Raw genomic sequence first — 20,905 nt, 5'->3', positions numbered from 1 at the left:
AAGTAGCATAAATTTACCTTGGCTGAAGCTAATTGGATGCCAAGGGTAATCAACATTATTCTTGTTCCATGATTCCCAACCATTCGCTTAGAAACGTGACATTCATCTCGTTGACCTCTCCCATCTTTAGCAACTTCGGTGGATCCGGCGCAGGGCATGTCAGTTGACCAATGAAACAATTGGAAGAAGAAAATTATCAACAAGTTATTGAGCAAGGTACGGCGAGACAATGACCTCAGTCGATGGTATAATGATGATTGGTTTGGATACTGAAGCACAGAGTTAATTGGGGAGTGCGAAATGACAGGCAGGTCAGCTGACGGGGAACCAAACCGACCAACCGATATATACTTTGGCCTAACTATTCCAACAATTATAACTCCAGAGTCATGCGCAGGGATCTAGGCCTTGGTAGACAACTGGCGTGTGAAGCAAGGTTATATTCGGTAATCCTCCAACCGGGCAATTTTCATGTGCTCCGACTCGATAGCACAGAAAACACCAGTTCAGATGCAGCTGGTCTTTCTTCACGCGACAAGCCACCTTTCTTGACTATTCCTGCTCTCCTCGATGGAGGACCGTCCGTGGTCTTTGTTCTGTCTAAAAGTAATTTGTGTGGGTTATACATATCAACTTTAAGAAAGCTTATTTGGATTTGATCACGACTGATAGGTCTAGGCACCATAATGGTTCTGTGAAAGATCATTTGCTTAAATAGTATTCTCTGTTTCTAAGTCCCAGAATCATGAGTATTTTCCTGTTGTTGCTGGCATACCCTGATATACAGACAATGGTCAACATCCATTCTCGGAACATACCCCGCTGCCAATCCATCTAAGTGTCCATATGCTTAGTGATAACCCCCATATCATATGGTAGAGTCCACTATTATTCCCCAAAGTTCACTTCATTTTCTATGTCGTAATCAGTGGAGGGCGCCCTCCGTATAGAGAATAGTTAGGGCAAATGAGTCAAAAGCGGGTCCAGTGCGGGGACTCCGCAATGGGTTCCAGAAATGACATGCTTCTCGGCGTCGCTATCTCCAAATTTTTTCGCACATTGCCGCCATGTCGACAACTACCACTTCAGTGACCAGTGAGCTCAGCTCACTCCGTCTCTCCGCTGAAGAAGTCCGACTTTCAGCCCTTCAAGATGACCGAAAGTCGCGCCTGCAACAAGTCGTTGTCATCACCCAGCTTTTTGCCGTCACTCTCACGGCCAGTGTGATCAATGGTTTGGTCGTAGTCGGACTCCCCACCATCACTGCAGACCTCCAGCTGCCCCCTTCGCTCTCTCTATGGCCATCCTCCGTATGCAGTCTCGCGACGGCTTCTACACTCCTTCTGTCTGGCTCAATTGCCGATACAATTGGCCCTCGATGGGTGGAACTAGTCGGATCTCTCGCCAGCGGCGCCCTGATGCTTGGACAGGGTCTGTCGCAAACTGGCATTGAGCTGGTGATCATGCGAGCCTTTCAGGGTGTTGGTCTCTCAATGCATCTCGCCTCTTCGGTGTCCATCGTCACGCAGCTTCTGCCCCCTGGTAAAGGCCGCAACCTGGCCTTCTCCTGCATAGGCCTGAGCCAGCCACTGGGATTCTCTCTGGGCCTAGTAGTAGGCGGAATTCTAATTGACACAATCGGCTGGCGCGCAGGCTGGTACATCGCCGGAGGAATCACTCTCTTCTTCACCGTCATCGGACTGTGGTCATTACCCAAGAGCCCCGTGCAGCGAGATGGACACATTCTCCGCAATGTCCGAACCAAGATCGACTGGGTGGGAGCTGGACTTGCTTCAGCATTCATGGCGTTGCTATGCTACCTGCTCGCGTGAGTACCCTCTAACACCAACACGTTACCCCAATCTAACCAATCTACAAACACAGCATCCTCAGCGCAAACCCCTCCCGCATCCGCTCCGCAGAAAGCATCATCATCCTCTGCGTCGCCGCCATCGCCCTCCCCACCTTCATCACCTGGGTCCATTTCCAAGTCAAGCGCGGAAAACCAGCCCTAATCCCCAACGCACTATGGAGAAACATCTCTTTCTCGAGCATCTGCGCCACAGTCGCCCTCTCCAACGCAGTAATCAACTCCATGGAACTCTTCGCCAGTCTATTGTACGTCCCCACCTTCCGCCCCTGTTCCCTTCCTTATTCCCTCCTTTTATTGTTATCACCACGTACTAAATATAATACATCAAACAGCTTCCAAGAAATTCAATCCCTCAGCGCTCTCGGCGCCTCGATCCGCATCCTCCCCAGCCTGATCATCGGCGTGCTCATCAACCTCGTAATTGGCTTCTTCGTACACCGCATCCCCGCCTACTGGATAGTAACCATCACATCCTTCTTCTGCGCCTTCTCCCCGCTCCTCATGGCCGTCATCAACCCAACCTGGACATACTGGGCGAACGCCTTCGTCGCGCAACTCCTGCAGCCCATCAGCGCGGACGCGCTCTTCACGGTAGGGTTGATCGTCATCACGAATGTGTTCCCGGATGATACGCAGGCGTTGGCCGGAGCGGTGTTTAATACCTCGGCGCAGTTCGGGAGTGCGTTGGGGATGGCGGTGTTGCAGGTGATTTCGACGGTTGTGACTGAGGAGAAGGTGAAGGGTGGAGAGAGTGAGAAGGAGGCGTTGATGGAGGGATACCGGGCCAGCTTTTGGACTATGTTTGGGTTGATGGTGGTTTGTACGGCGGTGGGGTTCTTTGGGTTGAGGAGATCGGGGAGGGTGGGGTTGAAGAGGGACTAGATTGTTGTTATCTGGGTTGGTTTGAGGCTTAGTGGGTTATTGTTCTGCTGGTTGGGGTGTTGGGTTGGGAAAAGTTTGTTGGTTTTTATACCTCATTGTCTATATTGCATTGGTATGGTTTATAGGGTTGTTGTGCATCTGCAGGAAGTGGACATAATAGACTCTGGCATTATGATTAGCGAAGGGAAGGGAAATCATACTTCTAGAATATCTCGAAAATAGTTTAATTATTAATTACATTCATAACCGAAATCTGGCATTCTTGTTTCAGAGGATACTATAACATATTCAGCAGAACCCCTTCACCCTCTTCGATCCCTCACACTTCAAGTCAGTCTCTCAACCTGTATATCACTTCGCACCACCCACCCCGAGCGCCTCAACCGCCTGCCTCGTCAACCCCTCAAACGTCATCTCCGGCGCAGTAAATGCGTGAAAACTCAAAGCTAGTCCAAACTCCCCAAACAACCACTGCTGCAATTCGGACCCAATCATACTATCCAGTCCATACGAGGCAACAGTCCCTTTGCTGAAATTAATTTCATCAATCTCCCTTCCCAACATACTCGCGCATTTTTGTATAATCCTACCTCCAACGCGCGCCATTAGCGTCTCATAATTCAGCTCCTCCCCATCACCGATGACTTCCCCATCCGGCTTCGAAGCACTCAACGAACCCTGCAAAAGATCCAAGTCCCGCTGTACGCCGCGTAGACGAGCATCGCCATGCCAGAATAGACGGTTTGTACCCGCAGAACGGTGTAGCAGGGAAGGATCGAGCCCTAGTACAAGATGGCTGGGACTGTTCGGAGACATGGCGACTTCGAGACCCTCGAGCATCTCTACCTCGTCTATCCCGTAGAAGCCTAGTCGCTGGAGAGAGCCCTCGACGGCTTGGTTTTCTGCTACTACGCCGACGTCGAGGACCATGGGGAGTGCGATTGAGCAGGCGGGTAGACCAAGGGACTGGCGGTATACTGCGAAAGCATCGAGGAAGCTGTTCCCGGCACTGTAATTTGTCTGGCCTGGTGTTCCTATTGTGGCCGAGATCGAACTGGTCATGACGAAAAAGTCTAGTGGAGCGTTGATGAGGACGGAATGGAGGACATGTGCTATGCGGAGTTTGGGGGTGACGGCAGCTTGGTATTCTGCTGCTGTCATGCCCTGGAGTAGGCCGTCCTAATGGATGATTAGATCATGTTATTGGAGATGGAGATGATGAAGTTGTTTACCTGCAGTACCATTGCAGCGTGCACCACACCGCGGATCGGTCTTTCTTTCATCACTCGGGCGACAATGGCTCTCATATCGGACTCATTGCCACCATCAGCTTGAAATACCTGTACAGATGCGCCGGCCTTTTCAGCAAGCTCAACGGTCTGTGCTGCCTTTGGCTGCGTTGCGCCTGAGCGTGACACAAAAATGAAATGTCGACATCCTCGTTTCACCATCCAGCGGACCAGACTGCTTCCAAGGCCGCCGAGGCCGCCGATGAGTAGGTATGCTGCATCAGAGAAGAACTTGGCCCGTTGGAGCGGAGGTAGGATCTGCAGTTTTCAGAGTTGTAAAACACGAGACTAGTGAGAATTGCAACATACCTTCACCGAAGTTTCACCATAGTTGAATCGCACTGCCGCATGTACCTCTCCAGCTGAACCAGGAGACGCATTGGTCTGGTTGCCATTTGACTGCGTGGGCATTTGATCAATGCTGTACACTGGCACATGGGACGTCCAGATGTCCTTGTTCTTCTTCAAAAAACTCTGACCCATCCTGTAGGATTTCAGCCGCCATCTCTTGTCGTGTACCGAGGTTTTCGTATCCCATCGGCAGGAAAGAAGCACCCTTGGTAAAAGGACCTGTATCCAGCTTCCCTTCCAATTCCTCATAGCATAAGACAAACCGACCGGCCGCTGATATATGTTTCCATGCCTCTTGGCCAGCTGCCGAGAATCGATTGCATATCACCAGTGAAAATGTTCCGGAGGTAGCTTCGAGAACTGGTGACATATGAGATGCATGCATATCCTCAACGACAACAATCGGGATGCCGGACGGCGAGGCTTCATACAGTTCTTCGCTCTCTTCTTGTGTTCGTACAACCACCGTGATCTGGGCATTCAGTCCCTTACTAAAACTGATGGCCATCTTAGCAAACAAGAGGGGCATTTGTAAAAACAGGATACGATCATTCTTTTGGGCTCTTCCTAGCCAGCTCATGCAGAGAAGGACTTTGCATACAGTTGGAAGGGCAGCACAAAGAAGTGCTGGGTCGAGACCTTCATATTCAAAACAGGCACCTTTCTTTGCCTTGACGATGGTTTGATACCCACTCTGTGCGGAGAGTGTGACTACCTGACGAAGTGTACTTTCGCAATAATTGGAAATTGTATGGCCGACAACGACGACCGGTTGCTTTGTGCGTTGGTCAGTAGCCCAACCCTGGTACTCAGTCATCTCCACCTGGAGACATATTTCGTCCTCCTTTGAGTCCATCGAAAACTCCTCATTGGCCCTGAAGATGAACTCGCTTTTCACAAAGTCGCTCTGTAGCGGCGTTTCCAGTGGCAATTTCACCGTCTGACTATCCTTCGGAGACGTACTGGGACATGTCCATGGTACCAATCGACTAGTATGGAGAATGCCTTTGTGAAGCCAGAACTCCGTCTCCTGGCCAGAGCTCCGAGGTGCTGCAGCTCCCTGGACTGTCAACATAGCCTGTGCGATGCTATGGGGAGACTCCTCCCAGTCGACATCCAACGATAGGATCTTAGCTCCAGGATGCTCCGATCTGACAACCCGAAGAAATCCTAGACTCAGCCCGCCTTCGGCAGTGCGGCCTTGGTTGACACCCAAAGTGAGTCAAAGAAGCACATTTTCCTCGGAGAGAACTATCTTCTTGAGCATATTAAATTGTGTTTCACAAGGATTTGACAGAATACTACCATCAATGTCAAGGATAACCGTGTTTTGGTGCAACGCATGCTTAGTCTGGTGAAGATTTACTACATCGACAGCCACTTCCAGGACCACCAAGGTAATCGCTGTTGGCTCTGGTTGTCGATCCCCTCCATCTTCTAACTCCTGGGAGAGAAGCAGACTAGTCTGTGAGACACATAGCTCTAACGCTGGCCTAGATATTATGGAAGGACAGTCCAGACAGCTGCTAGTTACCGATGTGTTTCCGTCCTGCATTATGAGCATCCTACCGGTGGGCGCCAGAATCGATTGTAGTTCCTGAAAAATGGCTGTATTCAGCTGGCCTTTGAAAATGATAAGTTCATGTGCGCCCTGCAAGCTTGAAGATAACTGGGATATTTTTGGTGAGAGCTGTATTATCGATATATCCTCCGGTAGATTGAACTTTAGTTTCTCTTTGACATTCTCGTCAAACATCTCAGCAATAGTTGATTTTCCAGTAACGGAAAAATGGCGCGTCGAGGCTATAGTCGTCCCCTACAGCGACGAACGCTCTTTGCATCGGCCGCTTGTGGTTAATCAGGCCAACTAATTCGTGGGCAGCCTCTTCGAGCGACTTGTAAAATGACTGTCCCTGAGTCTTAGCTGCATAGTCAATGTCAGGTTGCCACCGGTATTGCATGTACTTCTGATATGGAGCGACTGCTGTCGAGCGAGCCGACCAGCTCATCTCGTGCTTCTTGAACCATGTCCCCGTACATTCCAGCAAAGGGATTCCGTTCGAATTAACTAGCTGTATGTGTGATCGGAAGAAGGGGCGCTGGCACTCCTCTGTCCAAGCAAATGCATTTCCTTCGGTCTCTTCGGGATAAGCAATGGTCATCTCTTCGACCCGCATGGGGATGGTGCTGTACGGCATGACATTATATCGTCCCTGCTCGAAGGAGATAATGGCAAGCTGAAAACAGGCATCAATGGTCCCCGGATGCATGACATATCTTGATTCGCCGTCAATCGTCCCACTTTTTTGGTTCAACCCGATGGTACTTGCTGCTGCGTAATCCCTGCCGTTGGATTCGACCTGCCCTAAGCGCTTAAACGTGCTGCCATAAAAGACTCCAACTCGATCGAACAATTTATACCACCTGTTGGGGTTGGTACGTTGATGCAATATCTTAATGACATGTTGGTGACACTGGCTGGATATATTGAGCTTGGTCTTACGAGCCGTTATATAGCCACCGCAATGGGTACTCCAGCGGTTGTCCAGAAGAGACTCGACAGTCAATGTATACCAGTCGGACCCCTTATCGCTACCTCGATCCCACGTTCGTTGTCCGGGATTACAAGCCCTTGCTGAAAGTTAAAGTCTTTCAAGCAAACTCCATTATAGGGGCTGAATGAAGTGTCGCTAATCTGCCACAGGGCTTCAATAGCCAATGCAATGTACGCTGCACCAGGTAGCAAAAGCTCGCTGCCAACCTGTCTAGATGGTCAGATAATAGGACTCACGCTTGTCCAGGCGCATCCACTCACGCGATGATCCCTTAGCCACGGCACATCCCGAAGCCGTAGAGCATTTTTCCAGACATGGTTGGTGTCAGAGAGGCCGGCCACCCGTCTGCCCAGTAGATCATGTCGAGGCTCTGACTGTTGGCGCTGCTCCTGACTTACGCGGGTCTCTCGCCAATACTCCTTTGTGTAGTTCCACTGATAAGCGGGCTAATCAACTAGCAGTTGCGGCCCTGGTTCTCTCCTTTCGAGGGACACTCCTCTCTTCCCTTTCTCCTCAATAATATAATCCTCCTCATAGGAATCATTTCCTAGGGTTGCTACATCATCCCTGCACACTACCACAACAGCATAGAAAAGTAAGACCACCTACTAAGCATTATCGACCACCAACATACGGAACCCAAAACAGGAAACCATCCACATTAACAACCAGTCCATTACTAGTTCTCGGCAGTAGCTGAGTGTACCAGACATAGGAATGAAGCCCTATATAGCTCTACTAAAACTGTACCTCATCCTAACCAACATGTAATGACACATACATCAAAACTACATCCCTCAATCTCACAAGTTGACGTAGTAATAGTCGTGATAATCACCATCAAACTAACACCAAATACCCTATATCATGAATTAAACCCCACAACAACCTCCCCCCCAACCAGCCCCATCCAACATCCAATAAAGAAAAAGGTACACAACTCAACAAGGCCATCCACCTTTGATTCCAAGCATTGGTGCTAGCACGCATCAATACAAGTGACAAAGGCCCCTCTAAAGAATTCACTACTACTAGACTAGAGTAAGAAGGAAGTACAACTCCCGACCTGCACTACATTTTCCCGGACTCGGTAGATGTCCAGCAACCCCAGCCCGAGACGAGCCAACCCTGACCCCGAACCCGAGCCGAAGTTGCATCAAATATCATCCACTGCCATTGCATGACAGGATTACCCATTCCACAGCACTACACTAGTATATGCAGCATACATGTATCAACGGATGAATTACTACACAAAATCGTATAACAATCCTAATCGAGAACGACCCCCGAAACTAATTCCCGAGAAGACTTGAATCCGATACTACTCAAGTGAAGTGACACCCGGGACGTTCCGAGAATAACCCCCCAGCCAAGCCCAAACTCGCCCGCATCGGGAACCGGAACGGGAATGTAAGTATCGATCCATCGCTCGGCTCGAAAGCAGCAGCAGCAGCCACCACCACCATTTGATTATCCAACGCTCGGGGATCTCGTACACGGGATGGGTGGGTGGATGAATCGGAAGCTTCCGCTGAGATGCTTGAGTTATCTCATTGGATGAGGATCCGAGATTACTATTCTCATTTCCTAACTGCTCATTTGAGGGTTTCACATGGAATGACAGCAGGAAAATTGAGTTTCAAAAAGTCCGACCGCACGCGGCGACAATGTCGTCACGACTCGGTACCAGAGTTTTTCGAGAATTGGGATAAGAGGTAGAAAGCTACAATGGTTAAGTTTTTACTTTTACTTTTACTACTCGTGACGAAGTTTATTGGAAGTTACTTGATTTTACTGAGAACGGTTATTGGGTGGGTGGGAAAGAAACCGGCTGCAACATTGCAGGGTTGTAGTAGATTTCCATGTAACCAAAAGCAAAAGCAAAAAGTCTAAAAGTAACCCGAACCAATCCAATCCATCTAACCAGCCCAGTGGAAGAGACATCATTGGTATGTGAAATGTGTATGTGAACATGACAGTGGGAGAAAAATGACAAACCCAGTCTAAAGAGTCCAAAAATGGAAACATTAAAACCAAAACAAAATCAGTCGACTCGCTGATGGCGATTTTTTGTGGCCCAGGAGCGACGATGGATATCAGTAGTCCAAATCCGTAAGCCGTAACATGCAAAAGAAATGTCTAACATCGATCAAGATGTGAACAAAATGGATGAGAAAAAGTGGTGTGGAGAGAAAGAAAAAGCAAGCGCCGATGTTAATGCGTTTACTCGACAGCAGAGGCACCGTCGCCGTGGAGGACGGGGTTGACCTTGGGGTTCCACTTGAACTTGAAGTCCTGGCCGAGTTCCTTGCGGACGGCAGACTTGACGGCCTCCAGGACGTTGGGGAAGACACCGAAGTTGGCCGGGTTGTTGTCGTCGTTGTCCTTGCCCTGGAAGACACCGGTGCGCACCAGACAGGTGTTCCAGCCGTGCATGTTACCACCGCAGATGTCGGAGGCCGGGTTGTCACCGACCATGTAGATGTTCTGGGGCAGACGGTTCTCGTTGTGGATCTGCTCCATCCAGGCCTTCATGACCTCATCGGCGTAGGTGTAGGTGGCGCGCTCGGGCTTGCCGTAGACGACACGCTCCAGGTCGACACCGGTGAGGGCCTTGTACTGAGCCTCAATGGAGATACGGAAGAGACCCTGGGTCAGACGGGGGGGACCCTTGTGGTCGGTAGGGAAGACCAGGTCACCCTGGGAGAAGTAGACCGGGATGCGGGAAGCAACGGGGTCCTTGGCGCGGGTCAGCAGCTTTCCGTCCTCAGCCAGGAGGAGGTCCATGATGAGCTGCATGTCAGTGGCGTAGTCGCGAGAGTCAGCGAACACCAGGATAGCGTCGAACTTGATCTTAGAGAAGTCCCGGGGCTTGGCCTCGAGACGGTCCTCCTCGTGGAAGCAGCCCCAGGGGGAGATGGTGGGGTCCCAGGCGAGGACATCCTTGGGGTGGATGACGTTCTTGAAGCCGTAGTTCTCAGCGACCTTGCGGATCTTCTGCTTCTCACCACCGCAGACCAGGACGGTATCGTAGTACTCGGCCAACGCCTGCATTGGGGTGTGAGACTGGATGAACTGGTCGGTGGAGATGGGGCAGCCAAGGACTTCGGTGAGCTGAGCGCAGCGCTCGTCCTCAGTCTTACCACCACCGTTGGTCAGGAGAATGTAAGGGATCTTGATGCCCAGCTCGTTGTCACCGTTGAGCATCGCGAGGGCCTCCTTGGCCTCCGGAATGGCCTCGTTACCGTGGGCCAAGACACCATCGATATCGAAAGCGAAGGCCATGTTCTTGGCGGCAGCGACCTTCTCCTTGGACATGTCCTGGACCTGAGAGGCCAGGATGTCGCGGGAAACATCCGCAGTGACCACCGAAGAAAGACGAGAGACACGGGGAGATCTGGGGATGGGCAGGGAAGTGCCGAAGGAGTTGCGGGAGCCACGACGGTCCCGGGAGGAGGGAGCAAAGCTCAGGTTGTGCATGTACTGAGCAGCATCGCTGATGGAGCTGCGAGTAGCGGGGATCTCGACAGTGTTGCCAGCATCGTTGGGGATGGGCAGAGAGCCAGCAGCGCTACCACGAGCGTCGCGGGGGGAGCGGGCACCCGGAGCAGGGGCAGCGTCCACGGCGAAATCAGCGTCGTCGAAGCGAGGCATGATGAATTGCTGAAGAAATTGAGGTTGTAGAGGGGTTCAATTGACAAAAGACCAAAGGGTCAGGAGAGTTGAAAGGATATATAGGAGGGGGAGGGAGATAGATGATAAGATAGGAAAGATTAAAGGATGATATCACTCGGAGACGAAAACAGGAAGACAACCAATGGGCGTCACCTGCAAGCAATTGTCACCGGAGGAAGATGGAAGAGGAGGATGATGTGAAAGAGAAGGATGAAGATGGAAAAGAAAGAGAAGGGAGGCGAAGAGGATCATATATAACAAGCTTTCTTCAGCAGAACTACAGTGGCGGTAAGGTCCCAGCGGACGAGGGGAGAAGGCGTACCACCGACAAGGAGGGTGTTTATCCTGGGTGCAGCCATACGGAGACAGCGCTGCGGCCAAATCAGCCATCCGGATCCACCGACTGGGTTGGGAGGGGCGTATCATCATCCCTAGGAATTCTCGTCGTCATTATTTACGGGGAGATGATTAGCTGCGACATTTCGTAGTTTCGCTGGAGGAGAGCGGAGCCAACAATGGCAGCTTGATGGATGTAGTTTAGTCTAGTAAGTAACTGGTCTTACAAAAAAGAAAGTCCACTACTTTTTTTCTGGGCAGGTTGTAGGTGGAGCTCTGTTGTAATCTTTCAAGACTGTGACCGCTGGACCCTGGCTGGTGGTAATTTATGACATGCTCAATACTACGACATACCACACATAACAAATGCCAATGCCAATTACCATGCAGGTATTCAAGTTACTACTCCTTTCGGAACAGTGTCGGGGCGGGGAGTTCTGAGGCATTAAACAGACACACACATACATACACACACACCACAAAAAGTCCCACTCTTCACACCACTTTCACTGCCGGCGCAGCATCGTGGCTGCAGATGGTAGCCTGAACCTGCCCACCGCGGCGGGGCGGGAGGGCTACTGGGGAGTGGCATCACCGGATTCTGTGAGACATTATTGGCCAGGCTGGAAATTGGTTCGCAGGACGAACCACTCAAGAAGGAAGAAGCTGCTGCAAGTTGAGTGGACAGGAGGGGGTGCCAGCGGGACTGTGTGGGACAATGATTGGTCGCTACGGGCAATGCCACTCACGAACGAGCCACAGATCGCTGGAGCCGATGACGATCGAGCGGGCGGCGGCGGGTCAAACGCTCGCGCCGTTTCGAAACCAATACATCCAATGATGTCATGGGCTCCATGTCTCTCGTTTTTTTGGTAATTGCAATTTCCCCGTCTGGTTTGGGAAATGAGAAATTCGAAATGAATTAATAGGATCCAGAAAAAAGTGGGCTTTCTTTCCTCAGGCCAAAAACCAAAACGTGTTCATGCCGTCATGGAAGCTTCACAGGGAAATTTGTTCAGGAGCTCCCCCAAGCTCGAGCTTGGAATAGAAAATTATCGAACACCAAGGTCAAGCGTGAATGGTTCTTTTCCAAGATAGCTTGGTGAAGTAAAAAGTAGTACAAGTGTACATACCGCAAACCGAAAAGTCAAAGAAAATGACCCTGCAGAATAATAATTAGTAGCAGCAATAGCATCATACCCCTCATCAACACACCCCCCTCCACCCCACTTGCTGTTCTTGCCTGTAGAGTTGCCTTCTCAACGAGAGCCCCTCCTCGCCCATACTACCAAGTGACTTCTTCCCCTCCCACCCGCTATTTGTACTCATCCCTCGGCTTCTCTGCCTCTTCTTCCTCTTCAACTATACCAAATATACCCAATTCCTTCTTTCCACCATCACTTCGATACCCTTACACAACCATGTCTTCCGGACAGTCCTTCACTCTTAGCAACGGCGTCAAGATCCCCGGCGTCGGTTTCGGTACCTTCGCCAACGAGGGTGCCACCGGTGAGACCTACAAGGCCGTCACCTGCGCTCTCAACACCGGATACCGTCACCTCGACTGTGCCTGGTACTACCTGAACGAAGGTGAGGTTGGTGATGCCGTCAAGGACTTCCTCGCTGCCAACCCCTCCGTCAAGCGTGAGGACATCTTCATCTGCACCAAGGTCTGGAACCACCTCCACCGCCCCGAGGATGTGCAGTGGTCCATCGAGAGCTCCCTCAAGAAGCTCAAGGTCGACTACATTGACCTCTTCCTCGTTCACTGGCCCATTGCCGCCGAGAAGGAGACTCAGGAGAAGCCCAAGATTGGCCCTGATGGAAAGGTATGTTTATTTCCCCTCATGATTCTAGCATCAGAGCAGAGCTGACTTGATACTTCTATAGTACGTGATCCTCAAGGATCTCACTGAGAACCCCGAGCCCACCTGGAGGGCCATGGAGAAGATCTACAAGGAGGGCAAGGCCAAGGCGATCGGTGTCTCCAACTGGACCATCGAGGGTCTGGAGAAGCTCCTCAAGTACGCCGAGGTCAAGCCTCACGTCAACCAGATCGAGATCCACCCCTTCCTGCCCAACCAGGAGCTCGTTGACTACTGCTTCAAGCACGACATCCTGCCCGAGGCCTACTCTCCCCTGGGCTCCCAGAACCAGGTCCCCACGACGGGTGAGAAGGTCAGCGAGAACCAGACGCTGAACGACATCGCCAAGAAGGGCGGCTACACTCTGGCGCAGGTGCTCATCGCCTGGGGTCTGCGTCGTGGCTACGTTGTGCTCCCCAAGAGCTCCAACCCCGCCCGTATCGAGTCCAACTTCAAGAGCATCCAGCTCACGGATGAGGAGTACGAGGCCGTCAACAAGGTGGCCGAGGGTCGTCACTTCCGCTTCGTCAACATGAAGGACACCTTTGGCTACGACGTGTGGCCCGAGGAGACCGCCAAGAACCTGTCCGCTTAGATGATGATAGAGAGCGATTTTTGATTTATGCAGGCCATAAATTAGTAAAATTGGACCGAATGAGCTTATGAGTGGATGGACGAATTGAGATGAAATGTGTATCTAGCAATCAAAGCAAAACAGATTACACCACAATACAATACGTATAGAAAGCAATCCATGTATTTCACTTTCATTCCCCTTTTCCCCTAAGAATGAATACAAAATAGACGAAACAAAAAAAGGGCCATCATAAAAAATAATGATTTAATAATGAAAAACCACCTATCCGCCAATACCAGCCATCAAATTGTCGCTCCCACCAACAGTTCAAATGAAACCTCAACCCATTCATGCATGCATGCATGTGCTTGCCAGCCGAATCACAGTTAGCAAACCTAAGTGGCTTGATGGAGACGAGACGGGAGACGGGACTAATCCTAGTAAGTTAGGTTACTTACTCGGAGTGTCGGAGGACTGTCCTCCATGCGTTGACGGGGCTAGTGCGCAATGACGTCAGAGCAATTCCTCCATTCCTCCCTTCTAACATCCAACAACACAAAATATCTAAGACACTACTACGAAACAATGAAGATAGCATCTGAAAGAAGGAAAAAAAAATAATAGAAATATCATGTGGCAAAACTTTCATAACGAGCAATCTAGAACCTTCATCGACCACACCATTAACATATTTTACATATATGCAACTAATCCTTGTATCAATTCCTTTTATTGCATGGCAATGGCTTTTTTCATCATATCATGATGTATGTATGTATCAAGCGTACCTGGAACCAAAACAATTAACAAAAGGAGAGGGGGACCGGTACTCTAACCGAAGCAGGCTAGTCATGGGCTCGTGTCGGAAAATCTCGGAATATAGGTAGTATCCGGGTTCCTCCTCGGTGGGCAAATGTGGAAGAAGCCCTAAAACACCGAATGGCTGAATTGGGTAAGGGGGCTTGCGTGTTAGTAGTTAGTACTGTTTGGGGGAGTGGGGAGGGGGGGGGTTTTGGTTGTGATGGTGCCCTAGCCCTAGTACTTAATATTCAATTATTTATCTGGTTGATGTGATACCACTGACTACGAAGTAGTAGTACGTAGAGAGGGGTAAAAAACCCGGTACTTACTAGGAGTTGTCCAGTCGGGATAGAGAATTTAATGGAGTTATGGATACTGTGTACGGAGTACATTTATCGGGATTGAATGTGATACGGTGGGTTGGATGGTATACCAGGAGTACTATCTGCGTGTATATTTGAGGGATTATTTATGTTGGATGGATAGATGGATAATGGTCCACTTGGTATGTTTCTGAATACGGAGTATAACCATCCATCCATCCATCCATCCAACTATTTATCTTCGCTACCTACTTACTTATCTAGTCGGTAGAAAGATATCATTCGTCTAGAGGAGTAATAGAGGAGTAGCAGTAGTATCGACCTTATACACCGGTTATGGTTGGTTGGTTGGTACTGGTGCCTGAATCCATCTCAATCAATCAATCAATCAATCAGACAATCATATCTGAAATTCGGATCCATTAACCCTACCACATACACCAAAGTACAAAATATCCAAGTAACTACCTTAACTATCCAAGTAACCACCTTAGTTACTCCATCAAAGTAGTCCGAATCTACCCGCGATATGCGCCCTGAAATAGGGAACTTCAGCGAAAAGCTAATTGCATCCTGGGCTGAACTTTGTTAGTTGTTAGTTTGTATTTGTTCTTTTTTGGCTTTTGATCTGCGTGGGATTTGCGCTTCGTTAGTTCTTAGTACTAGCTTTGTGGTATATGGAGTGGAAGTAGTAAAAGCAGACTATGTACTTATTTAGTAGGTGGGATGGGGGATAAGATGTGGGGTAATTTTTTGAGAGATTTGAGGGATTAATGAGAGGGAGGTAGGGAGAGGAATTGGGGTACGTAGTTAGTGTGGTTTAATTGGAGATGTGGTGATTGAGGGGAGGTATTGTGTACTAGTACTTCAGTTAGTTTGTAGTAGGAGTGTGATGGGTGATCGTCGACATGTGTTTACTGTGCCAAAGTTTAAGTTGTTGATGATGATGGTAGTCAAAGTTCAGTATACATTTCGAACGAGGGTGTGGTTGTATATTATTCTCTCCGCACTAGCATGATCGCAACGGCTAAGGGAATAAGTATCTTCCATTAGGCTAAGCTGAAATATATCGCCCTACTTTACTAACCGTACCGATTAGTTCGAATACTAATTAGATTGCACAAGGTATCTACAACCTCTCTCAATGTCTATTGTAATTGTAGTCCATGCGGATATGATAGTATATATTCGTTACACTTTCCTATAGCTTACTACTACTACGTAGTACTAACTGGTAGTCTATGACCCTCTAGCTCCAACCAGCCTCTAGCCCCTACGGTTAATAGTACGGAGTGTATCTATTAGAGCGAGTACTACTACCCTCACAACAACTAAATATATATCAACACCACATCCAGAATAGTAACTCATCGGCACCACCCTCCATCAACTTCAATACTCCCACTGCACCAACCTGCAACCCAGCTACTAACTGTATAGTATGTACAATGCAGGGCGGGAAACCTTATCCGCCAACGCAGACGTTATATCATCGTGCAGAGACATGCAGAAATCCATCATGTATGAGGAAATATAAGGTGTGTGTGGGTGTGAGTAGTCTATAGCTTGGATACATATCCATGGATTACCAGGGAACTGCACCTCCGCGGTGCATACTATCAGCTGTAAGGATGTGAGGGTGCTGTGCAGTGTAGATCGGAATGTGATGGTGGAACAGCAAGGCTGAGTGAGGTCCATGTGTTGCATTTCTTGCTTTTAGGTTGTATCAGAAATATACAGGATAGTTACCTACTACTGATACCTATCCTGCTATTGTATGAGAGTAAATGATTATGCTTATATTAACGTAGTAATTCGATTCTGCAACTGCCATCCAGACCAAACGCCTTCCCTATCGGTTCCCCCGTATGTACACTATCCCGAAACGCCAAATAAACGAGAAAGCAAACGAGGATATCAACAATATCATATTCACGCGCGCGGACGCATCTTCCGAGGCACTGGTGTCGACCCAGCGTTGATCTTCAGCAGGTTGGTCTTCGCGCTACTGCTGCGGAGTGATGTCTTGATGCTGTCGCTTGCAGGCTTCGATGGCGTCGCCGGGACCCGCCTCGGCGACTTGGGGGTCAGCTTCTTGCGCTGCTCGGCCGTGCTCGCGCTGTTGTCGCTGCTGGGCGACGACGGAGAGGACAGGGAAACATTGCTGACGGCTGTTGCAGCCGTCGAGTCGGCTTTGGGTGCTCCGGGACCCAGCCGGCGCACGCGCCGCGTCCGAGGCGTTGCAGTAGCGGGTGCAGTAGCCGCTGCATCGGCGCGATCCTCCCCACCACTCTTCTGCGCCATTTGAGACCGCGTTGTTCGGCTACTGGCTGCCTTTCTTTTCTCGGGGCTTTTGCCCTTGCTTCCGCGGCTCGCAACGTCATGCTCGTCGCCCTTTGCTGCCTCTGATCCGTCGTCGAACTGCACCAGTTCCTCGTCGTTCCACGACACATGCTTCTTTGCCGTTTTGTGTGGTCGCTCCGAGACGTCTCCCGTCGTCTCGCTATCTGTGCAAGGGGCGGTGTCGGCCTTCTTCCCAGATGCTGGCGACTTGCGTGTGAGACCCTGCAAAACGAACTTCGGTGCCTGTGCATTGCCCTTATTCAGTCGCGTGTTTCGCCGCGTCGTAAGGGCCAGCTCCTGGGCCTCGGTGCGCTGCAAGAAGACGAATTCTGTGCCCTTGGCACGGCGGAGTGACAGTGTGTTGCGTACTGCAGCCGCAGCAGTAATGGTCGTCAACAGGTTGGAAGAGCGAACGGTGCGAGGTCGAGTGCTGCGTCGAGGACTAGATGGCTGCGGACTGGCCTCATCTTTCTCCTTTGTAGGGGACAGCTGAGGCTTCTGCGGTGAGGGCGAGTTGGTATCAAGGTCCTCCAACGCGCGGCGCGCCGGTGTGGGAGACGCAACAATAACCGGCACCTCCGGTTCAGGCTCAGTCTTTTCGGTCTCCTGCTCCTGCTCCTGAGCGACCATAGCGGCTTTGGCCTCGCGCTTAGCTTTGGCCTTGGACAAGAAGTTGTTGAGCAACTCAGTATCTTCTCCGTCCAATGAGCTTCGGAGTGCCGACCGAACGAGCGTTGACTCCTGCACACTCGTTAATTCCTGCACAGGTGCAGCGACCGTAGCCGCGGCCGGTTCGTCCAGAGTTTCTACGTCGACAGGCACAGTCGGCTCTTCGTCGGTGTGATCTTCACCGATCATCGTAGAAACCGTGTCTTCATCATGGCCATCATCCTGCGGAGTCGTAGGTTCGTCTTCACTTGCGTCGGACAGATGCACAGTCGGCTGTTCGACGTCCTCGCGGGTTTTTAAGTCTGGAGTGCCGAACACCATGCCACCAACCACTAGCGGCGACAGGCCATGTAGCGAGCGGCTATAGGCTGCGTCGGACGCCAATTTAGTGGGGGTTTCCGGGATCAGACTGGGGGATTCGTCCATATTGGCAGGGTTCTCCACGAGCTCTTCCTCCAACGTCGACGTGGGCACTTCCTGGTCGTCCTTCACATCGTCACACGACTCTTCTGGTTGTAGGCTGTCGTTTTCAACCGGCTCATCGGGGATGTCGACAAAGTCACTGTAGATTAGGGGAAGTTTGCCTGGGGTCGTTAGTCCATCCGACTGGATAATCTCTTAAAGCACCAGGAGGATAAACTCACGTCGCCGTCCATTAACCTCGGACTCCCACTGTGTTTCCAAGAACGAGCGCCCGCGCACACTATCCTCCAAGGCGTCCGCTTCCAGAGCGAAACACCTGCGCTTGACACCGCGGCGGAGGCCGGGGTTCCGCGACGTGTTGATCTCCAAATGTAGGTCGTCGTCGACGGTATGACGCTCTGCCGCAATCAATTGCTGCAGAGCTTTCATGCTGTTAAACGAAGTGCGAAAGCGCTTCCAGACCTTACGCGACTTGCCGCGGGCGCGGAATGCGGCTGATGGTTTGCGTTCCCAAGGACGGGGGGCGGCTCTGGTAGCTTTGACGGGGGTAAATCTGAATCGGTCCTCCTGAGAGAAGGTGGTTCGTAGATGTGGAGGGCTGCAGAGAGGGTAAGATGTTAGTGAGGGGAAAACAAGGCGTCGATCACGGCTGAATGATGTTTATCGGAGAACTGTCGATGGTGGGAGAAAAGGGGGGCCGCAAAATGGCGGTGGCGCAACAGATCTCCCACATTGAGTTCCAAACAGACAGCGGACAGTTAGGCCGCCCAAAGAGAAGGATGGACTCACCATGCCTGGAATGTGTCGGAAGGACAGACGAAGTCCGCCATCTTCATGGTGAATCCGCGGCGGAATGTGTGTTTCGGCGCTGACGTCAAGCGAAATCGGGAAGGAGGGACTTGAAGCCGGCGGATGGTGAATTTGTAGAATATAACGAGATAATTTACCGGGCTTCGCTTAGATAAAAGGATGATACCGAATAGCGATACTGAGTAACACGGGAATATCCCAACGCGAGCAGGATGATGGAGGAGAGTGAAGTGGATTTGCTGTTGTTGGTCCGGCCGCCGTTTGTTCCCGTTGCCCTGCCAACCATCAGAGTTGTAGGGAGGATTACCCTCATCTCCGCTATCTGCAGACGACCATCATCTTATTTGAGCCATCGGAACACTGATGATTGGCTCGCATATTAGACTCCATACACTTGATTTTACTTAATGATACTTAGCTCAGCTACCCATAGATCGAGTCTAATATATCCAGGGCAGGATTCTCCACCGGACTGCCCGCCGATACTTCTCCCAGTCTTCGCCATACTTTGCCGCACACATAGCATCGTCTCTACGTTCCCGGTGCATCAACAAGATTGCAAAGTACAGCACGTAGAAGTAGGTGAAGATTATTCCCCAGCCTTGGGCTTCGCCCTGGACGACCTTGCGCCCGTCTATCATCTGGAAGCTCTGAGAGGCCGCCACAATGCTCCCTGCCGGGTAGATGAGATACCCTGCCATGCCCGTGGGCAGACTGAAGGGCAATGCTTGTAGCCAATCCCCAAAGTAGTTGATGTGGCGTGACATTCCCCACCATCCAGCTGTGAGTAGTCTAGTTCCCCGCTTGGTTTGAATGTACGACAGGCCTGCCACACTCGGATCGTTGGGGTGCGTGCGGAACATGTGCTTCTGATCGTTGGCGGCCCGGAAAATATACAGTCCCAGGGCAAAGACGGCGCTCACAGCTGCGATGTTCATCCACCCCAGCTGCAGCGGATAGACAGACAAATAACGACATTGTGTTGAGTATAGGAAGGGAACCCAGACGAGATCGCCAAAGGAGAGCATAAACCCCATGCCATCAGTGGTGATATCCATCATAGTCAGAAGCCCTAACTCATTATAATGGCTGTTGAGCACGTAGAACCCCTGAAAGAAGGTGATCAATAGAATGCTGTCGGAGACATAGCCAAAATTGCGATATTGCTTGGCGACAAAGGCAAGATCAAGCAGTATCCAACCAGTCAAGCCAGGATACATCTCGCACCAAGTCTTAATGTCGATCTCCCCAAAGAGTGGAAGAGTGACGCGGGGGTTCAACTCCCGGCCAATGTAGAAATCGTAGATGATATTGCCTGTCCTCCCACCGGCCGCTAGTTCACGAAGATCCTTATTGGGGTAATTGGTGTCCACGCTGAAGCTGCTGATATAGAGGTAGGTGGCGAGGGCAAATGATATCAACACATTGGCCGTCAAGATTTGCACATAGTGATCCACGATATACGTCCACACGGGAAATTCGGCGCCTTGCAAGTATGTGCCGATTGCGCAAGTAGCGAAAACGGCAACGCTGGTCGAGAATGCTGTTAAGGATTGTCAGCGCAGTTCAACCGAAGCACATGACAGCCTGGGACATGGGTGTATATAATTACCATTCATGCGGTACTCGAGGGGACGACTGTGATGGACCAGTTTAGTGCCATGAACCTTCTGCGCCGGGAGAAGTCTCCAAAGGAATAAAACAAAGACATAGTATGCCAGCACTGCAACGGTCACTTTCCAGTCGAAGAGTGCCCAAATTCCACTTTCAAGAGGCCACCCGGTCTCCGCGGCCCATTTCTCCCAAGTGAAAGTGCGAGGGCTCAACAGCGTAGGTACAGGACAGCCCGATACATCGTTACAGCCGAAGGCAAAGAAAGTCAGGAGTAGAGGTAGGCCAATGGTGATGGCAGTGGCTCCTAGGCTACCGGTAATTCGTCAATATATCATGGCCAAAAGGTCCGGGTTAGGCTTGTGCTTACGGTCCACCAAACTCGTACTCAACCACGGTAGAGGAAGCCATCACAGCAAGTAATATATCGCCAGAAAGGCGTAAGTGGCTGCTAAGCAAATCAATGTGGTTGATTATTTTATTTCTAATCTAGAGACCTGAAGGCGTCTTTGAGTCTTT

General features: G+C 50.6%; 6 protein-coding genes across 6 annotated transcripts; 2 read left to right on the top strand and 4 right to left on the bottom strand.

Moving 5' to 3' along the window:
- Positions 1-928: 928 nt before the first annotated feature.
- Positions 929-2,755, top strand: BO83DRAFT_462919 (putative MFS transporter; the record flags this gene model as incomplete). Its single annotated transcript, XM_025537306.1, has 3 exons — positions 929-1,828; positions 1,885-2,118; positions 2,206-2,755. Exons 1-3 carry the CDS (start codon positions 1,068-1,070, stop codon positions 2,753-2,755), a joined length of 1,545 nt encoding a protein of 514 aa, XP_025389915.1. The 5' UTR covers positions 929-1,067.
- A 351-nt stretch (positions 2,756-3,106) lies between these two features.
- BO83DRAFT_462917 (KR-domain-containing protein) lies at positions 3,107-6,859 on the bottom strand (the record flags this gene model as incomplete). The annotated part of the gene is made up of 7 exons (XM_025537305.1): positions 3,107-3,934; positions 3,988-4,302; positions 4,354-4,443; positions 4,472-5,595; positions 5,701-6,085; positions 6,216-6,760; positions 6,817-6,859. The coding sequence occupies 7 exons, from the start codon at positions 6,857-6,859 to the stop codon at positions 3,107-3,109; spliced, it is 3,330 nt and encodes a 1,109-aa protein (XP_025389914.1).
- A 1,902-nt stretch (positions 6,860-8,761) lies between these two features.
- BO83DRAFT_377395 (phosphatidyl synthase) lies at positions 8,762-10,921 on the bottom strand. The gene has a single exon (XM_025530978.1). The coding sequence runs from the start codon at positions 10,605-10,607 to the stop codon at positions 9,177-9,179; it is 1,431 nt and encodes a 476-aa protein (XP_025389913.1). The 5' UTR covers positions 10,608-10,921; the 3' UTR covers positions 8,762-9,176.
- Positions 10,689-11,198, bottom strand: BO83DRAFT_242890 (uncharacterized protein). Its single transcript, XM_025526977.1, has one exon. It carries the CDS (start codon positions 11,055-11,057, stop codon positions 10,740-10,742), a length of 318 nt encoding a protein of 105 aa, XP_025389912.1. The 5' UTR covers positions 11,058-11,198; the 3' UTR covers positions 10,689-10,739.
- Positions 11,199-12,193: 995 nt separating this feature from the next.
- gldB (putative glycerol dehydrogenase (GldB)) lies at positions 12,194-13,438 on the top strand. The gene is made up of 2 exons (XM_025529301.1): positions 12,194-12,793; positions 12,855-13,438. Exons 1-2 carry the CDS (start codon positions 12,386-12,388, stop codon positions 13,422-13,424), a joined length of 978 nt encoding a protein of 325 aa, XP_025389911.1. The 5' UTR covers positions 12,194-12,385; the 3' UTR covers positions 13,425-13,438.
- A 3,024-nt stretch (positions 13,439-16,462) lies between these two features.
- BO83DRAFT_407313 (uncharacterized protein) lies at positions 16,463-20,865 on the bottom strand (the record flags this gene model as incomplete). The annotated part of the gene is made up of 6 exons (XM_025533945.1): positions 20,757-20,865; positions 20,388-20,698; positions 19,293-20,318; positions 18,755-18,833; positions 18,187-18,563; positions 16,463-18,159 (listed from the first exon to the last, which is right to left on the bottom strand). The coding sequence occupies exons 1-6, from the start codon at positions 20,795-20,797 to the stop codon at positions 16,463-16,465; spliced, it is 3,531 nt and encodes a 1,176-aa protein (XP_025389910.1). The 5' UTR covers positions 20,798-20,865.
- Between the last annotated feature and the right edge of the window lie 40 nt (positions 20,866-20,905).

The sequence above is a fragment of the Aspergillus eucalypticola genome, assembly GCF_003184535.1.
Source record: "Aspergillus eucalypticola CBS 122712 chromosome Unknown BO83scaffold_8, whole genome shotgun sequence".
Taxonomy (NCBI): domain Eukaryota; kingdom Fungi; phylum Ascomycota; class Eurotiomycetes; order Eurotiales; family Aspergillaceae; genus Aspergillus; species Aspergillus eucalypticola.
Note: the sequence above shows the minus strand (reverse complement) of the source record. Positions and strands in the feature narration are given on the sequence as shown.